At 43.7% G+C, this 25,910-nt stretch overlaps 1 protein-coding gene across 1 annotated transcript in view; it reads right to left on the bottom strand.

The window, feature by feature from the left end:
• The window catches only part of PRKCZ (protein kinase C zeta), a 608,643-nt gene that overhangs the window by 462,543 nt on the left and 120,190 nt on the right, over positions 1-25,910 (bottom strand). The window contains exon 3 of the mRNA XM_073602984.1: positions 18,559-18,680. Within this exon, the coding sequence (XP_073459085.1) occupies positions 18,559-18,680 (122 nt within the window). The remainder of the gene's footprint in view (positions 1-18,558; positions 18,681-25,910) is intronic.

Genomic DNA, 25,910 nt, shown 5'->3' with positions numbered 1-25,910 from the left:
TACCACAGCAGCCGAGGAATGGTCCCGAGCTGTCTATCCCGAGTGAAGAAGCTGGACAACCGAGATCCCAGGGGAGGACCCGTCATGAAAGGATCACGCAGCGTGCTGGTCTGGAGAGGGGCCTGGTGACTCGGTTGGAGGACGTATCCTAAAGTAACTATACAGCATAGTGTTGCCGGGTTGGCTTAAAGGTTCAAGCACTGTGACTGACATTCACCGCAAAACCAATACATCCTGTGGCAGAGGATTGTACAGGTTTATCCCAAACAAGTCTGTGGCAGAGACTTTTGTTCGTGCTACGTACTGGCTGCTAGGCAAGTGAGAGAAGCCTATCCAGGCGAGCAAAGAGTGTGTCCCACGAGGGGAGTGCACTCTATTGTAATATCCAAATTCTACCAGGACATTTGTCAAGAATCCTACAAGAAGATATTTGAGTTTCTTCTGCAGTTTCCTTTCTGCCTCTTTCCTGCAACTTCCTTAGTAAATTGTTTAATAAAGCATTGAAAACGTACTCAAGTGTTGGTGCGTGTATCGTCCAGAGGTAAACTCAACGGAACCCTAGACCCGGTGCCGGTGAAACAGAGGGAAGGAGAGTGAAGGTAACAAGCCCGCTTAAACCAGCAGCTCCACCGAGAGTTAGTGCTACATAAGTATTTGATCCCCCACCAACCAACAATAATTCTAGCTCCCACAGACTGGCTACAGTATGTGCTCATGTAATACACAGATTTTTTCTGTCTATTTAAGAAGGTGCCCATAACGACTCGTTATGTGTAAAAGACACCTGTCCACAGAATCTCTTTCTTCCATTCAAACGTACAATCATGGGCAAGACCAACGCGCTATCAAACGATGTCAGGGACAAGATTATAGACCTGCACAAGGCGGAAATGGTCTACAGGACCATCAGAAAGAAGCTTGGCAAGAGGGAGACTATTATTTGCAAGTAGAAAAAATACAAAATAACCATCAATTGCCCTTGGTCTGGAGCTCCATGCAAGATTTTGCCTAATGGGGTAAGGATGATCATGAAAAAAGTGAGGGATCAACCCAGAACTACATGGGAGGAGCTTGTCAATGATCTCAAGGTAGGCAGGACCACAGTCACAAAACAAACCATTGGTAACACAATACGCCACCATAGACTGAAATCCTGCAGCGCCTTCAAGGTCCCCTTTCTCAAGAAGGCACATGTACAGGCCTGTCTGAAGCTTGGCAATGATTCAGAGAAGGATTGGGAGAAAAATGCTGACTATGACCCTAAGAACACCACCCCTACAGCCAAGCCCAGAGGTGGAAACATTATGCTTTGGGGCTGTTTCTCTTCTAAAAGGTACAGGCCGACTTTGCCGCATTGAGGGGCCAATGGACAGGGACATGTATTGTGAAATCTTGGATGAGAACCTTTTTCCCTCAGCCAGAACACTGAAGATGGGTCGTGGATGGTCTTCCAGCATGACAATGACCCAAAACATACCACCAACGCAACAAAGGAGTGGCTCAAGAAGAAGCACATTAAGACAATGGAGTGGCCTAGCCAGTCTCCAGACCTTAATCCTATAGAACATTTATGGAGGGAGCTGAAACTTCGAGTTGCCAAGTGAGAGGCAAGAAACCTTAAGGATTTAGAGAAGATCTGTAAAGGAGAGTGGACCAAAATTCCTCCTGAGAGGTGTGCAAACCTGGTAACCAACTACAAGAAATGTCTGTTTCTGATTCTTGCTTGATATGTTTGACAAAATAGAGCTGACAAATACCCATGATTTGTAAAGGATGGTTGCAGGAGAGAATAATTAAAAATGTTTAAAGCTGATCTTTAGGCCTCATGCACACGAGAGGCTGTTAAACGCGTGTTCAGAGGCAGTTGGACACTGTTTTCAACTGCCCCTGAACCCATTCAATGTTATCCTATGTGTCCATGTACACAGTCTAGTTTTTTTGGTGTTTTTAGGCAGTTGCGTTTAACCTTGTTTTTCCAGAAGCAAAAAAATGGGTTCAGACGCAAAAGTTTTCCACGTTTCAGACGTCAAACATGGCTAAACGCCGGTACCGCGTTTAGCCACGTTTGCGTTTATAAGGGTTTTTAAAGGAAGATTTTATGACCCAACTTTGAGGCCCCTTGGTGCTAGGAACCCCAAATTTGGTGTGCAAACAGAGTGGAACTAGCACTACTACATATCCAAATTTGGGGTTCCTAGCACCAAGTGGCCCCGAGATATGGGGCCCCAAAGTGAGGTCAGAAAATATCATTCTCTGGTCTGCAGACGCGGTAAAACGCAGCATGCAAAAGCGGCAAAATTAGCGTTTCTAAACGCCAGTTTCAGCTTTTAAAAACACTTGTTCAGCAGAGTTTGCACCGGTGTCTCGTGTGCATGAGGCCTTAGGCAATTCTAAAAGTCACAAATTAATGCAGCTCTGCCATATCATGAATACATCCTTAAATGTATTTTTGAAATGTAAGCAGTGTAAGTACCGAATCTGACCTGAAATCAGCTCCAAGTAGTTCCTATACAGCAGGGCTGGAATGTGAGAGGAAGAAGCAGCACAAGAAGCCAATCAGTTCACGTGCTGACAAAAAGCATGCTGGAGGGGAGAAAGCAGAGTGACAAATATAAGCTCATCACTGGGCTGCTTTTCCTTTCACACCCCGGTCACCCTGATCAAGACATTGAAATCGTGCTACTTCACTTGAAGTAGCGCAATTTAAAAGTAGCATTTCAGCACTACTTCAGGTGTGGCTTGGAAGACATCTGTGCGACTTCATACACAGATGTCTATGCAAACCGCACTTAAACATTTTGCAAAAAGTAGTACAGGAACTACTTCCAAAATCGGTGCAGCTCTAATGGAGTCACGCCAATTTGACCACTTCCAATGCGAGCAATAGGGTGTGACTGGTCCTGCAATTTGAAACTATCACATGACAAGGCGCACCGGTGTGACCGGGGGCTCACTGTTCAGTCACAGGCTGGGACAGATCAAGATGATTCTGACTCAGAGAAAGTGGGTTGAACAATGCCGATTATCAGGAGAAAGAAAGAAAAAAAAAAAAAAAAAAAGGAAGAAAGACCTCTAGTGGCAAAATAGTACTGCATGGGAAGTCTCTGGATTGAAGCCAAATATTGGTGCCAATTTTTATTTAAGCTTTCAGTTATTTATCTTTATCTTGTTTTCTTTGGGAGTAAAGGAATTTTGCTTTACAAAAGTCCTTTACTCTTAACAGGGTAACAGAAGTGATCTCTAGGGTGCCTAAGATGTTCACTGATCATGTCATTTCATTGTGTCTTTTTTTGGTTTCTCATTGGAACACTGGTGCCGGTAAGAGCTACACAGTAATTAGATGTGCAACAGATACAGACAGCCAGAATAATTTACAGAGCTTACCATGCTGGAAGTGCTGGGTTTTCATCAGATGTGTACTCTCACATTTGTGATGCAGCACAGAGGAAATGGCAAGGCATGCACTAGACACTGTGTGATCCAAAACAAGATGTCTGTCCCTCTGGTGAATAGGAACAAGCTAAGTGGATTAATGTATGGATATAGAGCAATCCATCTGCCATGAAAGTAGAGACTGCAGCCACAAATGCAAGCCCATCATTAAAAGACAAATCAAAACACAGGAAATAACTACACTAAGCCTCAGTTTAGATGTGTGGCTACGTTGCTGTGATAAGATCACTTTTCAGAGGTGTTTGACAGGCAGTAAGGAGGTGATTTTGACCCCATAAATGCAGCAATAATTTTTGCAATGGTTGCAAAGCAAAGCATCACGACCCCAGCATGTTAACACCCTGTCAGCTCGCTTTGCAGCTAAAGGGGGGGAAGGGGGAGGCACAAAAACTCAGTTCAACTGTGTTTTTAATGCCCCCAAAGTCCAAACGCAAGTTTAAGGGAGCACGAATACCTAGGTAAAAACAATAAAAGCATCTGAACGTGCACAATGTCTTTGCCATTGGCACATCAGCACAGTACAGAGGTCATCCTAAAGCCTCATACACAGGATCGGACTTTATACAAACTTACCCGTGGATTTCTGTACAAAGGGCGTTGGCTGTGAACTTGTTAAGCATACACACAGCAGGACTTTTTAGGCAACAAACACGAACGTAGTGACGTTTCAACATACTGACGACACTTCAAAAGAGAGCGTTCAATTCTCCGGCACCACCCTTTGGTCAACTTCTGTATTGTTGTCTGATCTTTTGCACTGGTTTCGAGCATGCGTGTTTGTACTTTGTACTAAAGTCCGATGGTTTTGTGTACACACGATCGGACTTGCCGACGTCGGACTTTTATTGCTGCCAAGTTTGTCTGTTCGCACAGCCAACATTTGTCAGATGAAAACCAAAAAAGTCGGTCCGATGGAGCGTACACACGGTCGGATGTTGCCTTAAAACAGCTAATTTGCATGTTTGTTGTCAAAAAGTCTGATCGTGTGTATGGGCCTTAAGAGGTAAATTTGCGATGAAGTACAAGTATATTGTGCATACTTGCACATAATGACAAGTGATCCTACACCCCAAGTGTAAATGCTGATTTGGAAAGCAAACTAGCATTACAGTTATTAAATTATTAGCTCTTGCACCAGAGGGTGTGGTGCAAAGCAAATCAAAGTTTCACAAGAGAATCTTTTATTATTACTTGGGCATTGCACTGCAGCACACCACCTACCAAATCATCTCCTCTAACATTTAATGCAGAAAAAATATGATTTAAAGCACAAGTATGAATAACGCTAGTTCATGCAATAGACCTTGGAAAGGAAATGTCATACAAATTACTGATTCTACTGACTGAATCACAAAACAGTTGGGCAGCTGCCACAATCAAGAATAAGAGACAGCAAGCAAAATGAAGCAACTGTCAAAGTGTTGTGTCAAGGGCACCTGCAGGAAAGATTGATACTTAGCAGTCACAGGAGGATCCGACAACCCAGTTAGTATATAAAGATGATGATTAGAAATGTCCTCAGGTGGGCCAACACACTCTGACTGGACCAGAGAGCAGAGGTCAACAGTTTAAAAAAAAAAAAAAACCCACACCCACCAAACAATTGCATTATTGGAAACATAGCCAGGGATGTTTAAAGGGGGGAAAAATGTTATTGAATTTTGTAACACTCGCAGAGTTCGAAGTATTAGAGCCTGGAAACTCCAGTAAATGGCTAAAACACACATATGAGATACATATATGTAAATCTTCAAATTTTGTTTACACACTTTTGGTATTGGCATAATCTGTGTTTGAAAATCAGCAAGCTTCCCATAGGAATGAATAGGAAATCCACTGTACATGCCAGGACATAGTCCAGGCCAGGACACTTTCCATCAGTAGGTTTTGCAGCACTAAGCAGCTCCACAGCAAACTGGATCACAGAACAGCAAGTGGTTGACTTGTAGGCCATGCTTGGGTAAGGGGACCTTGTATTTAAAAAGTACCGTAATTGTACTAAAAAGCAGTAATCCTTTAATGATAAGCTTTACACTATCACATCTCGCATCTGTATTGGTACATGAGGCTTACCATCATATTAGAGGACCAGTCGATATTTGATTAGTCAATACTTATAGAACCTCAGCTGCTTATATTATTATTATACAGGATTTATATAGCGCCGCCAACATATACCAGTATCTTACTGATCATTCTGACATGCAGTTTTGGTTATTTATTTTAGGCTCAGTTTGAATTGATGAGAATGGTTACAGCTTTACTGTAGGTGTTATGTGATTTAGAAGACCACCAAATCACTGGCAGGTATAAATTTGTTGCTAGTCTTTTTTTAAGTATGTATTTAGAAGCAGATAGCCATGTTAGCCGCAGGGCGCTGAGAGTTAAAGTGAACCTGGACTGTATTATAAGGATGTAATGCCAAATCATAGTGACTCTAGATTGTTTTTTGGTCAATTTTATTTTGATAGTGCAACGAAAAGTTTATAAACAAAATCTTTTACAAAATGTTCTGCCTAAAATATTTTACAAATAAAGCATCAAATATGATCAAGGCAAAGAGCGCACCTAGGTGAGGAAATCACAGCACACACTAAAGACAAAAGTCCAAAGAGGTGTACACCCTCTTTACTGAGCAACAACAGTATAGCTATTGCTATACTCCCAGCAAATTGACATACAGTGGGGATGGAAAGTATTCAGACCCCCTTAAATTTTTCACTCTGTTATATTGCAGCCATTTGCTAAAATCATTTAAAGTTAATTTTTTTCCTCATTAACCACTTGACGACCGCCTCACGCCGATTTACGTCAGCAAGGTGGCACGGACAGGCAAAATCACGTACATATACGTGATTTGCCTTCCGCGGGTGGGGGGTCCGATCGGACCCCCCCCCGGTGCCCGAGGCGGTCGTCTCTTGTCCCCCGGCGATCGGAGGTGAGGGGGAGGCCATCCGTTCGTGGCCCCCCCCTCGCGATCGCCGCCGGCCAATGAGAACATTCCTTTGCTGCTGTATGCTAAACAGCAGCAAAGGAAATGATGTCATCTCTCCTCGGCTCGGTAATTTCCGTTCCGGCCCGAGGAGAGAAGACAGGTTCGTGAGTGCACAACACACACACACACACAGTAGAACATGCCAGGCACACTAAACACCCCGATCCCCCCCCCCCCAATCACCCCCCCCCTGTCACAAACTGACACCAGCAGTTTTTTTTTTTTTTTTTTTTTTTTCTGATTACTGCATTGGTGTCAGTTTGTGACAGTTACAGTGTTGGGACAGTTAGTATTACCCCCCTGTAGGTCTAGGATACCCCCCTAACCCCCCAATAAAGTTTTAACCCCTTGATCACCCCCTGTCACCAGTGTCGCTAAGCAATCATTTTTCTGATCGCTGTATTAGTGTCGCTGGTGACGCTAGTTAGTGAGGTAAATATTTAGGTTCGCTGTCAGCATTTTATAGCGTCAGGGACCCCCATATACTATCTAATAAATGTTTTAACCCCTTGATTGCCCCCTAGTTAACCCTTTCACCGCTGATCACCGTATAACTGTTACGGGTGACGCTGGTTAGTTTGTTTATTTTTTATAGTGTCAGGCCACCCGCCGTTTATTACCGAATAAAGGTTTAGCCCCCTGATCGCCCGGCGGTGATATGCGTCGCCCCAGGCAGCGTCAGATTAGCGCCAGTACCGCTAACACCCACGCACGCAGCATACGCCTCCCTTAGTGGTATAGTATCTGATCGGATCAATATCTGATCCGATCAGATCTATACTAGCGTCCCCAGCAGTTTAGGGTTCCCAAAAACACAGTGTTAGCGGGATCAGCCCAGATACCTGCTAGCACCTGCGTTTTGCCCCTCCGCCCGGCCCAGCCCAAGTGCAGTATCGATCGATCACTGTCACTTACAAAACACTAAACGCATGACTGCAGCTTTCGCAGAGTCAGGCCTGATCCCTGCGATCGCTAACAGTTTTTTTGGTAGCATTTTGGTGAACTGGCAAGCACCAGCAGCCTAGTACACCCCGGTCGTAGTCAAACCAGCACTGCAGTAACACTTGGTGACGTGGCGAGTCCCATAAGTGCAGTTCAAGCTGGCGAGGTGGCAAGCACAAGTAGTGTCCCGCTGCCACCAAGAAGACAAACACAGGCCCGTCGTGCCCATAGTGCCCTTCCTGCTGCATTCGCCAATCCTAATTGGGAACCCACCACTTCTGCAGCGCCCGTACTTCCCCCATTCACATCCCCAACCAAATGCAGTCGGCTGCATGAGAGGCATTTTCTTTATGTCCTCCCGAGTACCCCTACCCAACGAACCCCCAAAAAAAGATGTCGTGTCTGCAGCAAGCGCGAATATAGGCGTGACACCCGCTATTATTGTCCCTCCTGTCCTGACAATCCTGGTCTTTGCATTGGTGAATGTTTTGAACGCTACCATTCATTAGTTGAGTATTAGCGTAGGGTACAGCATTGCACAGACTAGGCACACTTTCACAGGGTCTCCCAAGATGCCATCGCATTTTGAGAGACCCGAACCTGGAACCGGTTACCGTTATAAAAGTTAGTTACAAAAAAAGTGTAAAAAAAAAAAAAAAAAAATATATATAAAATAAAAAAAAAATAGTTGTCGTTTTATTGTTCTCTCTCTCTCTATTCTCGCTCTCTTGTTCTGCTCTTTTTTACTGTATTCTATTCTGCAATGTTTTATTGTTATTATGTTTTATCATGTTTGCTTTTCAGGTATGCAATTTTTTATACTTTACCGTTTACTGTGCTTTATTGTTAACCATTTTTTTGTCTTCAGGTACGCCATTCACGACTTTGAATGGTTATACCAGAATGATGCCTGCAGGTTTAGGTATCATCTTGGTATCATTCTTTTCAGCCAGCGGTCGGCTTTCATGTAAAAGCAATCCCAGTGGCTAATTAGCCTCTAGACTGCTTTTACAAGCCGTGGGAGGGAATGCCCCCCACCGTCTTCTGTGTTTTTCTCTGGCTCTCCTGTCTCAACAGGGAACCTGAGAATGCAGCCGGTGATTCAGCCAGCTGACCATAGAGCTGATCAGAGACCAGAGTGGCTCTAAACATCTCTATGGCCTAAGAAACCGGAAGCTACGAGCATTTTATGACTTAGATTTCGCCGGATGTAAATAGCGCCATTGGGAAATTGGGGAAGCATTTTATCACACCGATCTTGGTGTCATCAGATGCTTTGAGGGCAGAGGAGAGATCTAGGGTCTAATAGACCCCAATTTTTTCAAAAAAGAGTACCTGTCACTACCTATTGCTATCATAGGGGATATTTACATTCCCGAGATAACAATAAAAATGATTAAAAAAAAAAAAAAAAAATGAAAAGGAACAGTTTAAAAATAAGATGAAAAAGCAAAAAAATAATAAAGAAAAAAAAAAAAAAAAGCACCCCTGTCGCCCCCTGCTCTCGCGCTAAGGCGAACGCAAACGGCGGTCTGTCGTCAAATGTAAACAGCAATTGCACCATGCATGTGAGGTATCGCCGCGAAGGTCAGATCGAGGGCAGTAATTTTTGCAGTAGACCTCCTCTGTAAATCTAAAGTGGTAACCTGTAAAGGCTTTTAAAAGGCTTTTAAAAATGCATTTACTTTGTTGCCACTGCACGTTTGTGCGCAATTTTAAAGCATGTCATGTTTGGTATCCATGTACTCGGCCTAAGATCATCTTTTTTATTTCATCAAACATTTGGGCAATATAGTGTGTTTTAGTGCATTAAAATTTTAAAAAGTGTGTTTTTTCCCCAAAAAATGCGTTTGAAAAATCGCTGCGCAAATACTGTGTGAAAAAAAAAAAATGAAACACCCACCATTTTAATCTGTAGGGCATTTGCTTTAAAAAAATATATAATGTTTGGGGGTTCAAAGTAATTTTTTTGCAAAAAAAAAATAACTTTTTCATGTAAACAATGAGTGTCAGAAAGGGCTTTGTCTTCAAGTGGTTAGAAGAGTTGGTGATGTGTGACATAAGCTTCTAAATGTTGTGCATAAAATGCCAGGACAGTTCAAAACCCCCCCAAATGACCCCATTTTGGAAAGTAGACACCCCAAGCTATTTGCTGAGAGGCATGTCGAGTCCATGGAATATTTTATATTGCGACACAAGTTGCGGGAAAGAGACAAATTTTTTTTTTTTTTTTTTTTTTGCACAAAGTTGTCACTAAATGATATATTGCTCAAACATGCCATGGGAATATGTGAAATTACACCCCAAAATACATTCTGCTGCTCCTCCTGAGTACGGGGATACCACATGTGTGAGACTTTTTGGGAGCCTAGCCGCGTACGGGACCCCGAAAACCAAGCACCGCCTTCAGGCTTTCTAAGGGCGTGAATTTTTGATTTCACTCTTCACTGCCTATCACAGTTTCAGAGGCCATGGAAAGCCCAGGTGGCACAAAACCCCCCCCAAATGACCCCATTTTGGAAAGTAGACACCCAAAGCTATTTGCTGAGAGGTATAGTGAGTATTTTGCAGACCTCACTTTTTGTCACAAAGTTTTGAAAATTGAAAAAAGAAAAAAAAAAAAAGTTTTTTCTTGTCTTTCTTCATTTTCAAAAACAAATGAGAGCTGCAAAATACTCACCATGCCTCTCAGCAAATAACTTGGGGTGTCTACTTTCCAAAATGGGGTCATTTGGGGGGGTTTTGTGCCACCTGGGCATTCCATGGCCTCCGAAACTGTGATAGGCAGTGAAGAGTGAAATCAAAAATTTACACCCTTAGAAATCCTGAAGGCGGTGCTTGGTTTTCGGGGCCCCGTACGACGCGGCTAAGCTCCCAAAAAGTCCCACACATGTGGTATCCCCATACTCAGGAGAAGCAGCTGAATGTATTTTGGGGTGCAATTCCACATAGGCCCATGGCCTGTGTGAGCAATATATCATTTAGTGACAACTTTTTGTAAATATTTTTTTTTTTTTGTCATTATTCAATCACTTGGGACAAAAAAAATAAATATTCAATGGGTTCAACATGCCTCTCAGCAATTTCCTTGGGGTGTCTACTTTCCAAAATGGGGTCATTTGGGGGGGTTTTGTACTGCCCTGCCATTTTAGCACCTCAAGAAATGACATAGGCAGTCAAAGTAAAAGCTGTGTAAATTACAGAAAATGTACCCTAGTTTGTAGACGCTATAACTTTTTTTTTTTTTACCAAAGACATGTGGCCGAATACATTTTGGCCTAAATGTATGACTAAAATTTAGTTTATTGGATTTTTTTTATAACAAAAAGTAGAAAATATCATTTTTTTTCAAAATTTTCGGTCTTTTTCCGTTTATAGCGCAAAAAATAAAAACTGCAGAGGTGATCAAATACCATCAAAAGAAAGCTCTATTTGTGGGAAGAAAAGGACGCAAATTTCGTTTGGGTACAGCATTGCATGACCGCGCAAATAGCAGTTAAAGCGACGCAGTGCCAAATTGGAAAAAGACCTCTGGTCCTTAGGCAGCATAATGGTCCGGGGCTCAAGTGGTTAATGTACACACAGCACCCCATATTGACAGAAAAACACAGAATTTGTGACATTTTTGCAGATGTATTAAAAAAGAAAAACTGAAATATCACATGGTCCTAAGTATTCAGACCCTTTCCTCAGTATTTAGTAGAAGCCTCCTTTAATACAGCCATGAGTCTTTTTGGGAAAGATGCAACAATTTTTTCACACCTGGATTTGGGGATCCTCTGCCACTCCTCCTTGCAGATCCTCCCCAGTTCTGTCAGGCTGGATGGTAAACGTTGGTGGACAGCATTCTGGGCCATTCAAGAACAGTCACGGAGTTGTTGTGAAGCCACTCCTTCGTTATTTTAGCTGTGTGCTTAGGGTCATTGTCTTGTTGGAAGGTAAACCTTCGGCCCAGTCTGAGGTCCTGAGCACTCTGGAGAAGGTTTTCGTCCAGGATATCCCTGTACGTGGCCGCATTCATCTTTCCCTCAATTGCAACCAGTCGTCCTGTCACTGCAGCTGAAAAACACCCCCACAGCATGATGCTGCCACCACCATGCTTCACTGTTGGGACTGTATTGGACAGGTGATGAGCAGTGCCTGTTTTTTTCCACACATACCACTTAGAATTAAGGCCAAAATGTTCTATCTTGGTCTCAGACCAGAGAATCTCATTTCTCACCATCTTGGAGTCCTTCAGGTCTTTTTTAGCAAACTCCATGCAGGCTTTCATGTGTCTTGCACTGAGGAGAGGCTTCCGTCGGGCCACTCTGCCATAAGGCCCCGACTGGTGGAGGGCTGCAGTGATGGTTGACTTTCTACAATTTTCTCCCATCTCCCAACTGCATCTCTGGAGCTCAGCCACAGTGATCTTTGGGTTCTGCTTTACCTCTCTCACCAAGGCTCTTCTCCCTCGATAGCTCAGTTTGGCTGGACAGTCAGCTCTAGGAAGGGTTCTGGTCATCCCAAACAACTTCCATTTAAGGATTATGGAGGCCACTGTGCTCTTAGGAACCTTAAGTGCAGCAGAAATATTTTTGTAACCTTGGCCAGATCTGTGCCTTGCCACAATTCTGATTCTGAGCACTTCAGGCAGTTCCTTTGACCTCTTGATTCTCATTTGCTCTGACATGCACTGTGAGCTGTAAGGTCTTATATAGACAGGTGGCTTTCCTAATCAAGTCCAATCGGTATAAACAAACACAGCTGGACTCAAATGAAGGTGTAGATCTCAAGGATGATCAGAAGAAATTGACAGCACCTGAATTAAATATATGAGTGTCACAGCAAAGGGTCTGAATACTTAGGACCATGTGAGATTTCAGTTTTTCTTTTTTAATAAATCTGCAAAAATGTCACCAATTCTGTGTTTTTCTGTCAATATGGGGTGCTGTGTGTACATTAACCACTTGACAACTGGGCACTTAAACCCCCCTCGTGACCAGACCAATTTTCAGCTTTCAGCGCTCTCACACTTTGAATGACAATTACTCAGTCATGTAATACTGTACCCAAATGAATTTTGTGTCCTTTTTTTCAAACAAATAGAGCTTTCTTTTGGTGGTATTTGATCACCTCTGGGCTTTTTATTTTTTGCGCTATAAATGAAAAAAAGACCGAAAATTTAGGAAAAAAACGCATTTTTCTACGTTTCTGTGATAAAATTTTGCAAATTATTAATTTTTCTTCATAAATTTTGGCCACAATTTATAATGCTACATATCTTTGGTAAAAATAACCAAAATTAGTGTATATTATTTGGTCTTTGTGAAAGTTAGAGAATCTACAAACTATGGTGCAAATCATAAAAAATTGATCACATCTGATGTACTGATGGCCCATCTCATTTCTTGAGACCCTAACATGTCAGGACAGTACAAATACCCCCCAAATGACCCCTTTTTTTTTTAAAGTAGACAATCCAAGGTATTTAGTAAGATGCATGGTGAGGTTTTTGATGTTGTCATTTTTTCCCACAATTCTTTGCAAAATGAAGATTTCCCCCCACACACACACAAAATTGTCATTGTAATAAGTTATTTCTCTCACATGGCATGTGTATACCACAAATAACACCCCAAAATACATTCTGCTACTCCTCCTGAGTATTACGATACCACTTTTTCACAGCCTAGCCACATAGAGAGGCCCAACATGCAGGGAGCGCCATCGGGTGTTCAAGGAGCATAAATTACACATCTAACTTGTTAATTACCCATTACACTTTTGAAGGCCCTGGAGCACTAGGACAATGACATGTGACACTGACGTGGTACTGATGACAGATGGCATTGATACGTGGCACTGATGACAGATGGCACTGACACTGATGTGGCACTGAAAACAGATGGCACTAATACATGGCATTAATGACACATGACACTGATGACAAATGGCACTAATATGTGGCACTGATGACAGGTGGCACTGATGACAGATTGCAATAATATGTGGCACTGATGACAGATGGCACTAATACGTGGCATTGATGACACGTGACACTGATGACAAATGGCACTAATATGTGGCACTGAAGACACGTGGCACTGATGACAGGTGGCACTAATACGTGGCACTGATGACAGATGGCACTAATACGTGGCACTGATGACAGATGGCACTGATACGTGGCACTGATGACAGATGGCACTGATACGTGGCACTGATGACACGTGGCACTATGTGGCACTGATGACAGATGCACTTATACGTGGTACTGGGGACAGATGGCAGTGGGGACAAATGGCAGGGACATGATGGCAGGGACAGATGGCAGTGGGAACACTTTTTTTTTTTTTTCTTCACTTACCGCCGCAGCAGTTCGCTCTCCCTCCTCACACGCTGTCTCTGTGTGAGGAGGGAGAGCCGCAGAACACCGGCGATGAGAGATAATCTCATATGTTTACATATGAGATCATCTCTCATTGGCACCGCCGATCGTGCTGAAAACGGCCGCTAGGATTGGCCGTTTTCAGCGATCTGTGACTGGCTGTGTCCAAAGGACACGGCCAGCACAGAACTTCCCCGATGCGCGCCCACGGGAGCGCGCAACGCGGAAGTAAACAGGAGGCCGTCCAGGGACGGCCTCCCGGCAATTAGCCGGAAGGCGGCTACAGCGCGGACGCCTAGTGGTTAATGAGGAAAAAAATTAACTTAAATGATTTTAGCAAATGGCTGCAATATAACAAAGAGTGAAAAATTTAAGGGGGTCTGAATTACTTTCTGTCCCTACTATAAGAGATAAGATTGGTGTTTTACTACCTGCTCCTCCTCTTCCCTTGCCATTCACAGAAGACTTTGTTTTTAATAAATGGGTTCAATAATAAAGGATTATTCGATAAGAGGAGAGGCAGGTTGATTCTGCGGCTGCTGTATTGGACACCCAAGGGTCTAGTATCAGAGCACAAGAAGTATAGCGATAGCAGAGACCACACTGATGTAAAAGGAATGGAGTAGAAGAACCTGCAAACAGGTCAGCATGGGCAGAAGAACCGGTATCCCACCCCCAGGACATAAAACATGGCACGAGAGGGAATTTGCGTTACCACTCTGGACATGGCAGTGCTACTTATTATTATTATTATACAGGATTTATATAGCGCCAACAGTTTACGCAGCGCTTTACAATATAAAAGGGAGACAATACAGTTATAATACAATAAAATACAAGAAGATTAAGAGGGCCCTGCTCAGAAGAGCTTACAATCTAATAGGGTGGGGCAGGTGGTACAAAAGGCTAACTGTGGGGAATGAGCTGTTGGAAGTGGTAGGAGATTAGTTGGAGATGCGATAAGCTTTCCTGAAGAGATGAAATTTCAGGGATCGTCTGAAGGTAGCAAGCGTAGGGGATAGCCGGACAGGTTGAGATAGCGAGTTCCAGAGGATGGGAGAGGCTCTGGAGAAATCCTGGAGACGAGAGAGCTTGAGAGGTCTTGAGAATAGCAGAGAGGACGATTTGGGTGATATTTGGAGACAAGATTGGTGATGTAGCTCGGGGCAGAGTTGTAAATGGCTTTGTATGTTGTGGTTAGTATTTTGAATTTAATTTGCTGGGTGTTTGGGAGCCAGTGTAGGGATTGGAGGAGAGGGTTGGCAGACACTGAATGGTTGGTAAGGTGTATAAGTCTGGCAGCAGCATTCATGATAGACTGAAGAGGGGATAGCCTATGGAGAGGCAGGCCAATGAGAAGGGAGTTGCAATAGTCAAGGCGAGAGATAACGAGGGAGTGAATGAGGAGCTTGGTTGTTTACTTGTCCTTGACTGGAGTTGAGATTAGAGGTCGACCGATATGGGTTTTTCTCTGGCCGATGCCAAAGCCGATATTTAGAAATCGCGGTGGCCGATGGCCGATATATGATGCCGATTTTTTTTTGGGCCGATATATTAGGCCGATTTTTTATTTTTTTTCCTTCATCCCATAAAATCTAACAGTTAGACCCCTTTCACACTGGGGCGTCTTTCAGGCGCTTTTGGGCTAAAAATAGCGCCTGTAAAACGGCTCCCCTGCAGTCTGTGTGAAAGCTCGAGTGCTTTCACACTGAGGCGATGCGCTGGCAGGATGTTAAAAAAAAGTCCTGCAAGCAACATCTTTGGAGCGGTGTTTACCGCTGCTCCACCACTCCTGCCCATTGAAATGAATGCACACCACTGCCGAAGCGCCTGCAAAGCGTTTCGGCAGCAGCGCTTCAGGGGCGCATTTAACCCCTTCTTCGGCCGCTAGCTGGGTTATAAGCGCCCCGCTAGCAGCCGAATAGCGCCGTTAAAATGACGGTAAAGCGCCGCTAAAATTAACAGCGTTTTACCGTCAACGCATGCCTGCTCCAGTGTGAAAGCAGCCTTAAGTAATAAGTGATACAGAAAATTTTTTATATTTAAACATTTATTAAACAAAACAAACCTCCAATCAGTTCACTTGTACGTAGAATTTAGATAAAAAAAAAATAACTATATCTTAAAGCGGAGCGCCGCCGAAAAATTTTTTTTTAAAAGTCAGCAGCTACAAATACTGCAGCTGCTGACTTTTAAAACATTGACACTTACCTGTCCAGGGCGCCCGCGATGTCGGCACCCGAGGCCGAAGCGTCTCTCCATCCTCGGGTGCTGCCGCCTCCATCTTCGGTAAGGGAATCAGGAAGTGAAGCCGTGCGGCTTCACTTCCCGGTTCCCTACTGCGCATGCGCGAGTCGCGCAGCGCAATACGGATGGTCCCTGCTGCCTCTGGGACCCGTGTGTTTCCCAGCAGGCAGCGGGGAGGGAGCAGGAAGTGGCGTAAATAACCACAGATTCTGCGGCTATCTATGCCGGAAGTGGGTACAGATACCTGTAATATACAGGTATCTGTACCCCCCTCCCCCCTGAAAGGTGCCAACTGTGTCACCGGAGGGGGGGAGGAATCTGATGAGTGGAAGTTCCACATTTGGGTGGAACTCCACTTTAAATATTAAATACACAAAAACGGGTAATTAAAACTTTTGGATGAAAAAAATGGGCTAACTTTACTGCTTTTTTTTTTTTTTTTTTATTTCATTAGTGTATTTTTTTTTTTAAAATTGCGTTTGAAAGACCGCTGCGCAAATACCGTGTGACATAAAATATTGCAACAACCGCTACTTTATTCCCTAGGTCTCTGCTAAAAAAATATATATATATAATGTTTGGGGGTTCTAAGTGATTTTATAGCAGAAAATACAGGATTTTTACTTGTAAGCAACAAGTGTCAGAAAAGATTAAGGCCCCTTTCACACATGCGGACAGTATGTCCGTATTTCATCCATCCGTTTTCGGATGAAATACGGACATACATGCATCCCTATGGGATAGCGGGTGTCCATCCGCTAACACCCGATGTTGTCCGGCTCCGCTCTCGTCCGATTCTGCGGACGGAAGAAAATCCTATTTTTCTATCCGTCTGCAGAGCGGATCGGAGGAACACGGACAGACGGTCCGTGTTCCTCCGATCCCCCATAGGGGAGAGCGGAGATCTGACAGGGCGGTCCCTGCACAGTGTGCGGGTCCCGCCCTGTCATCTGCCTGCTCAGCTGGGGAAAGCGGAGCGATCCCCGATGAGCAGCGGATAAACACGGGGCGGATCAACACGGATCCGTCCCGTGTGAAAGGGGCCTTAGTCTTTAAATGGTTAAACTGAAAACTTCTCCACGGAGTTCAGTCTATTGATAAAAGAACCTGAAAGAGATACAATGTATCTTCTTATCAGACTTGGCAGGCTGCCCAGGAGGAGGAGAGAAGAAAACTTCAGACAATTTGCAATTGACTTCTATTAGGCCCCTTTCACACGGGACGGATCCGTGTTGATCCGCCCCGTGAACATCCGCTGCTCAGCGGGGATCGCTCCGTTTTCCCCAGCTGAGCAGGCAGATGACAGGGCGGGACCCGCACACTGTGCAGGGACCGCCCTGTCAGATCTCCGCTCTCTCCTATGAGGGATCGGAGGAACACGCAGAATCGGACGAGAGCGGAGTCGGACGACATCGGGTGTTTGCGGATGTACATCCGCTGACACCCGCTATCCCATAGGGATGCATGTATGTCCGTATTTCATCCAAAAACGGATGGATGAAATACGGACATACGGTCTGCATGTGTGAAAGGGGCCTTACAGAAGTCATTTGCAAGTCCCGCTGAATCGGCTTTTTTTATCAGCACAATCGGCCGATGCCGATTAAGTAAAAAAAGCCAAATATCGGCCGATATATCGGCCGGCCGATATATCGGTCGACCTCTAGTTGAGATACATGCAAAACGTAGTTCCACTAAGCCAAATCGTCCAATCCTCTAGCTGGAAAGTCCAGCGGTGTAAGGGCAATCAAACCACCCTATATACCAGTATATCGGCAATGGCAGAAGGTGATCCAATACTTTGTCACACAGCCCATATCCTGATTGGATGAAAGAGGCCATACCCTACCCATAACAGTTCACCTCTCTGCTGAAACAGGTGTGCCATTCGCCTGGGGGACACACTGACAGAGCAATTAGGCCACTCTGTCACGTGTCCCCAATGAGGAAAATTCACAGGCTGTCCTGGGATTGGAGGGCTGTCACAGCCAAACCCACACCCAACTAGGGATCTCCATGGACTCGCAGGCTGAGCTGGGGGACATATAAGGATCTATTCTATCCTGTAACCCAGCTCAGCTGTTGATTAAGGAACTGCTCAAAGAAAAAATAAAACAAAAAATTCCAGCAAAAAGAAAGGAAAGTAAGGTTCCCAGCAGGAAGCTTAGGTCCTTACTCTTGGACACTAGGCGAAGAACTGAGCTACCTCTAGTAGGTTGGGAGTTTGGCCACCATCAGAGACTGTTCTTAGGTTGCCCTTTTGTTTTTGTGTCTAATGTCCTACTCCTGAAGGTGGCACTACAAGCCCAATTGTCAGGGATCAAGATCTCTGCTGTGTCCTTCAATGAACAGTAGAGCAAAATGTTTTTCTGCAACCCCATTGATAAATCTTTTTTTTTTTTTCTCCGACTACAGTGGAGCTATAATTCAGAATTTTCTGTAAACAGGTTTATAAACAGATTTGGTAGGTGAGAAATCACAGCAGCAGTGGTCCAGTATTTACAGAGACACCACTTTATTCATGCTTGTTACAAGATGACCATCCCAATACCTTCATCATCAATCCACTTCAATGTGATAGGCTGCTCCTGGCGCAGGCGGCACATCTCTCTCACTTCCTCACAAAGCTCATCATAACTCATGGATGCTCCCAGCCGGGTGATCAGAATATCGCTGCAGAAAACACAGAGGAGACAGATGGATAAGAACAATACGTGTTAAAAGGGTAGAGTCACCGCAATGACATTTACAACTTGGGGTGTGTTAACTCCATTCTAATGATATCATCACAACATTCCACAGGATATTCATTCCTGCAGTAGATCATTCCTGACATTCAAACCATGACAACACACATACTGTCTGTATCTGCCCCCATTCATACCTTCACTGGAATAGGACTGTTGGAAATAGAAAGTTTAATGATATATTAGCAGCAATGGGTCGACGGAGAACAGTTGAAGACAAATTATACATTCTGGTTACATTTCTTCACATGTTAAAATGTGCCAAGATCAAGGTGAAACATAAATGCTTTCTCCTTGAAACAGTCATCTGGGAGACTGGATTGAATGCTGAAGTTTGTATTTAGGCAGGCTGCCCAAAAAGTAAAAGGTATCCGCCATTATGCGGAGCCACGTGAATCCTAAAACTACCTAACTGTGCACATATGAGCAGCAATCAGATCAGAGCATGACCACCAAACTATTTTTATCATCGCACTTGGACTGTAAGTGGTACTTTATATATCACAGGAACACAAGAGGATTGTTAACATTTTGCTGCTTATTCCTATAAAAGAAGAAAAAAGGCAAAGTAACAATCATTATATGGTGTTTATCTCACACAAAAAAAGCTAAATTATCTGCTCACTTCCTCCTAAATAAATTAACTTTCGGAGCTAAACATACATAGCTTGAGATGGAGAGAGAAGGGGGTTAGAACCTCTGGCGAAAATTTTATAATGATGTGTTTTGTGGCAGATAACTTATTGCAGGTAGTGCAATGAAAAAACTATATATACTCCTCACATGTCCTCAACCCTCACCTTACCCAACACGACTCAACACTGGTCACAAAGGAAATTGCATGTTTTTGAATAATGTTAATATGTTTAATACTCAATGTACAAGGGGAATTAAAAAAAAAAAAAAAAAACGTGAAGTATTAAAAATCAGCTTATACCCCTTTAGCAAATCAGTTTAAACCCTACCTCCCTCTACTAAAAATGAGTTTTAGGTTTTTGTCCATTTCTCTGTGGGTGAGATTTCCCTTCACTTTTTGTGTGCACAGAAATGGAGAAAGGAATCTCCCCAATGGGAACACAGATTTTTTTTTTTTTTTTTTTTTGGAGGCTCCAGGCAGCAGCTACAGTATTCTCACTGTATTTTAGTAGGGATTGGCAACATACTTATGTGAAAGTGAAAAACTGAACCTAAAAATATACTTGTGTTTTTTTCCATGCAGGGCAAAGCAATAGGTTCCCTTTACTACCATCCTGCCCAGCAGCATCTTCCTTATACTCCAACATCAGTCTAATCACTGACTTGGAGAAAGAAAAGCCCAGTGAAGCTTATAGTTGTTTAGTTGGAGCTTAAACGGTACTAAACGTGGTTTACCCATCTCCATAGGACAGCACTGGGCACATTCTTAAACAAGCACAGGTTTGCTTCACTGAAAGCAGTATTAGCCGGATTTCACCAAGTCAGTCACATTTACAAATAATTTTTTTTTTTAATTAGAATTTTATTTGTATATTGCTGTACTACAACCCCAAATCCAAAAAAGTTGGGACACAGATGGGTAAAATCCACATGAAAACCAAATGCAATGATTTGCAAATCTCATAAACCCTTATTTTAGTCACTAGAAAATAGAAAACGTATCAGATGGTTAAAATGAGAAAATGTACCATTTAAAAAAAAAAAATAAGGTAATTTTGAAATGGATGGCAGCAACACATTTCAGAAAAGTTTAGCCAGGGCCATGTTTACCATGGTGTAGCACCCCTCTTTTAACACTCTGTAACCATCTGGGAACTGAGGAGACCAATTGCTGGGGTTTTGGGAGAGGAATGCTGTCCCATTCTTGTCCGATATAGGATTCTAGCTGCTCAAAAGCCCTGGGTCTCCTTTGTGGTATTTTAAAATGCGTCAAATATTTTCACTTTGTGAAAGGTCTGGGCCCAGTCAGGCCAGCTGGGCACCCAGACTCTTCTACTATGAAGTCATGCCGTTGTCATAGATGCAGTATGGGGTTTAGCATTGTCCTGCTGAAATATGCAAGACCTTCCCTGAAAAAGACATCCTCTGGATGGGAACATAAGCTGCTCTAAAATCTAGTTATACAGTAGCTTTCAACATTGATGGTGCCTTTCCAGATGTACAAGCTGCCCATTCCACATGCACGAATGAACCCCCATACCATCGGTAATGCAGGCATATGAACTGAGCGCTGACAACAATCCAGAAGGTCCCTCTCCTTTTTAGTCTGGAGGACACATGCCCATGGTTGACAAAAAAAAAAAAAAGTCAAAATTTCAATTTGTCTGACCACAGAACAGTTTTCTAGTTTGCAACAGATGATTTTAAATGAGCTTTGGCCCAGAGAAGATAGTGGCGATTCTGAGTCATGTTCAGACATGGCTTCTTCTTGGCATGATAGGCGTTTATCTTTTTTGGATGGCACAGTGTGTTCACAGACAGCAAGTCTTCCTGAGCCCATGCAGTGATGTCCAACACAGAATCATGCCTGTCTTTAATGCAGTTCCATTCTGAGGGTCTGAAGAAGATCACAGGACATCCAATAATGCATTTTGGCCTTGTCCCTTGCGCAGAGATTTCTCCAGATTCTTGGAGACTTTTGATATTATGTACTTGTGTTGCGTTTAATATAAAATATACTATTTTTCTATAAGACTGATAGACTAGCAATCAGACTAGTTTGATTGCAGAGATCAGGTTTGTCTGAGGATGTTTCTCAAACGAATGCCTTGGTAACAATGGGAACTGTTGACAGTTTGGTGGCTAAGGTAAACGAGTTTGTAACCATTGTCAACAAACTGGTAAAGAAAAGCCCACATAAAAAAGGAGCAGTCGAGACCGATAGTGGAGAGCCACTCAACAAGGATTAACACCAAAAGACTCTCCTATAATAAGCAAACAAGAAGGTGCCTGATCTCCAGAAGCAGCGGAGATCATGAACACACAGTAACAGGAGTTAAAGTGATTGTAAGGGTTCGTTTTTGGGGTTTTTTTTTTTTTTTTTAAATAACAAACATATCATACTTACCTCGACTGTGCAGCTCGTTTTGCACAGAGTGGTCCCGAACACCGTATTCTGGGGTCTCTCGGCAGCTCCTCCCCACATCAGATAATCCCCTAGGAGAAGCACTCTCCTGGGGGGTTACTTTGCGGGCGCGCTCCTGAGTCCATAATTCACTGTCCATAGCCGCCGAATGTATGACTCGGTCCCGCACCCCGGCTCCCGCATTAGTGGATTTGATTGACAGCAGCAGGAGCCAATGGCTCCTACTGCTATCACTCAATCCAATCAGGACATGAGACACCAACTCGTGCTGGTGTGCTCGTTCCCGACCAGAGAAAGATCAGGGGTAGGTAAGTAAAAATGGGGGCTGGGGGGGGGGGGGGGGGGGGCGGGGGTGCAGCACCACAGAAGGTTTTTAACCTTAATGCATAGAATGCATTAAGGTGAATAACCATGAGGGTTTACAACCCCTTTAAGTAATTTTTAAGCATACTTTTACTGTGTATAGACCATAGTTTCTGCTTGTTTGCTAGGCATCTTGCTATAGATATCTGTCAGTCTTGTATTGTATTCCTAATATTGTAATAGTTTTGTATGTACAGCATCTTTGTGGGAGTAAAAGCAAATTTACACACTGCAGAGGTCTCAGCTTCCTTGCTTATACCACAAAGCAAAGTAACCTTGCTAGATAGAGACACAAGCAAAACAGTACTATACAGGATGAAATATTTAAAGTCTTTGCAATTTTACGAGAAACACTGACTCTCTAAGATGCCCTTTTTATACCCACTGTTATTGATATGTTGCCAATTACCCCAATTTGTTGCAAAATGTACTTCCAGCTCTTTGTTAGTACCACTTTGCCAGCTTTTGTTGCCTTGCCCCAACATGTTGCTGCAATAAATTTCAAAAAAAATTTTTTTCTTAAAATGGGACATTTTCGCAGTTTAAACATATATATGTTTTAGAATTTTCTATTGTGAATAAATATGGATTTATTAGATTTCTAAAACAGTGCATGCTGGTGTTTTTTGTAGATTTTTACAGCTCAACTTTTTTGGAATTGGTGTTGTGTTAAAATCATTATACAAGACATCCGCAGCATTTTTACAACTACAATAATGAAACGGATCACACTGTTAGAACAACTCTCCCCCTTACAGTAGGACACAACATGGACAATAAACAAGAAAAAGATTATGTAAGGTTAGGAACAAGCTTTTCTTGAACAGCATTTGGTTATGGGAGATATATTTTAACTGGGTTCCAGGGGCTTTCATAATACCAAGTGGGTATAAACAGTGAATATAAACCTTTAGGTGCTGAAATTTCACTTTGATAGAAAAAGGTATGCAAGGCCAAGGGAAGTACCGTACTTTGTCAAAGTAATGAGGGCGCAATTTTTTTAAAGCAAACCAAAGATCATGGGTTATCTAGCAACCATTTTGGTTTAAAAAGCCAAGACGGAGAGTCAGTGCTGCTTAATGATTGTGTTATTTCAGAAAGTATTTTTCAACCCAATTATTGTTTCTCTAAAAGTGATTTTTTATGTTCTTATAAGATTTGACCTGCTTGCTCTGGTTTACTTTCATGATCATATTTCACATGAGAGGCATAAGAACTGGCTATGCCCGCACACTGCAACCAGCATTCAACATACAGTAATTAATGAGACCTGAGGACTAATGTGGAGAGAGGAGGATTTTTTTTTTTTACTATATACCATATTTAATTGGTGTATAACACGAACCCCAAATTTTAAGAGGGAAGTTTAAAAGGAAAAAATGTTTTTACAGCCCCCTTTACAGTACACAGCCCCCCTCCCCAGTATACAGATCCCCTCCATAACCCCCCCCCCCCGCACTCCAAAGGAGACCCCAGTCTCCTGGGACAGCGCTAGCCAGCATTCTCTACACAGTTAAGAAAAAAATCACTGACAGCCCCTTCCACAATGCTCCTCCTGTGTCACTCATATTGTAAAATAAAGCCTCCATATACCTCAATAGCTCAGATTTTTCCACTGACCTGATCACATGACTGCTCTCTCCGACGTTACATATAGATGGTCATGTGACCGCTCTCCTCCTCAAAGCTAAAGCTAGGAAGAGGAGGAGCGGGAGGAGGAGAGCAGCCAGAAAAAACTGAGCTATTTTGATATTTACAAGCTTCGTTTTATAATGACACTGACACAGGAGGAGCGGTGTAGGAGAAGGGGCTGGCAAGCGATTTTTTGCGTGTTATACGCCGATAAATACGGTATATTGATTTTTTTTATATACACACACACACACAGATACATATATACACATACACTAATATTTTTATATATCTTTTCATGTGATAACAATGAAGCAATGACACTTTGCTACAATGTAAAGTAGTGAGTGTACAGCTTGAATAACAGTGTAAATTTGCTGTCCCCTCAAAATAACTCAACACACAGCCATTAATGTGATTGTTTTAAAGGGGGTGATTCTTTTCTATACCCAATGTATTCTGCTACATTTCTTTGGTAGAAATAACCAAAATCAGTGTATATTATTTAGTTTGTGTGAAAGTTACAGAGTCTACAAACTATGATACACAGTAGGGGTGCAACGGATCAAAAAACTCACGGTTCGGATCGTTCCTCGGATCAGGAGTCACGGTTCGGATCATTTTCGGATCAACAAAAAAAAAAATCCCCCCCACTGTAATAATATATTAGCAGGGTATTGGCGGTTATATTGACAGGGTATGGCAGGGCATGGAAGAGTAGTGGCAGGGCATGGCCGAGTAGTGGCAGGGCATGGCCGAGTAGTGGCAGGGCATGGCCGAGTAGTGGCAGGGCATGGCCGAGTAGTGGCAGGGCATGGCCGAGTAGTGGCAGGGCATGGCCGAGTAGTGGCAGGGCATGGCCGAGTAGTGGCAGGGCATGGCCGAGTAGTGGCAGGGCATGGCCGAGTAGTGGCAGGGCATGGCCGAGTAGTGGCAGGGCATGGCCGAGTAGTGGCAGGGCATGGCCGAGTAGTGGCAGGGCATGGCCGAGTAGTGGCAGGGCATGGCCAAATAGTGGCAGGGCATGGCCGAGTAGTGGCAGGGCATGGCCGAGTAGTGGCAGGGCATGGCCGAGTAGTGGCAGGGCATGGCCGAGTAGTGGCAGGGCATGGCCGAGTAGTGGCAGGGCATGGCCGAGTAGTGGCAGGGCATGGCCGAGTAGTGGCAGGGCATGGCCGAGTAGTGGCAGGGCATGGCCGAGTAGTGGCAGGGCATGGCCGAGTAGTGGCAGGGCATGGCCGAGTAGTGTCAGGGCATTGCAGAGTATTGTCAGGGCATTGCAGAGTATTGTCAGGGCATTGCAGAGTATTGTCAGGGCATTGCAGTGTATTGTCAGGGCATTGCAGTGTATTGTCAGGGCATTGCAGTGTATTGTCAGGGTATTGCAGTGTATTGTCAGGGTATTGCAGAGTACATCCGAACTCTTCCCTCCACTGTACAGATCAGTACACAGAGGGGAGAGAGGAACCGGCGTCATGACATGACTCCGGTTTATTACAAGTGATCGCTCCCTCATTTGACGGAGCGATCACGTGGTAAATGGCCGCCGGGTGTACCAAGATGGCCGCCGCTCCGGAGCTGGGCCGAAGCCGCGGCCTTTCCTATGGCCGAGGCCACAGAGCGCTCCGCAGATCGCGGGTGTCCCGATCCACGGAGGTTGATCCGTACGGATCACGGATCAACGACGATCCGTTGCACCCCTAATGCACAGTATCTCACAAAAGTGAGTACACCCCTAAGTGAAAATGTCCAAATTGGGCCCATTAGCCATTTTCCCTCCTTAGTGTCAAGTGACTCGTTAGTGTTACAAGGTCTCAGGTGTGAATAGGGAGCAGGTGTGTTAAATTTGGTGTTATTACTCTCATACTGGTCACTGGAAGTTCAACATGGCACCTCATGGCAAAGAACTCTCTGAGAAAATAAAAAAAAGAATTGTTGCTCTACATAAGGATGGCCTAAGCTATAAGAAGATTGCCAAGACCCTGAAACTGAGCTGCAGCACAGTGGCCAAGATCATACAGCGGTTTAACAGGACAGGTTCCACTCAAAACAGGCCTCACCATGGTTGACCAAAGAAGTTGAGTGCACGTGCTCAGCGTC

The sequence above is a fragment of the Aquarana catesbeiana genome, linkage group LG10, assembly GCF_042186555.1.
Source record: "Aquarana catesbeiana isolate 2022-GZ linkage group LG10, ASM4218655v1, whole genome shotgun sequence".
Taxonomy (NCBI): domain Eukaryota; kingdom Metazoa; phylum Chordata; class Amphibia; order Anura; family Ranidae; genus Aquarana; species Aquarana catesbeiana.
Note: the sequence above shows the minus strand (reverse complement) of the source record. Positions and strands in the feature narration are given on the sequence as shown.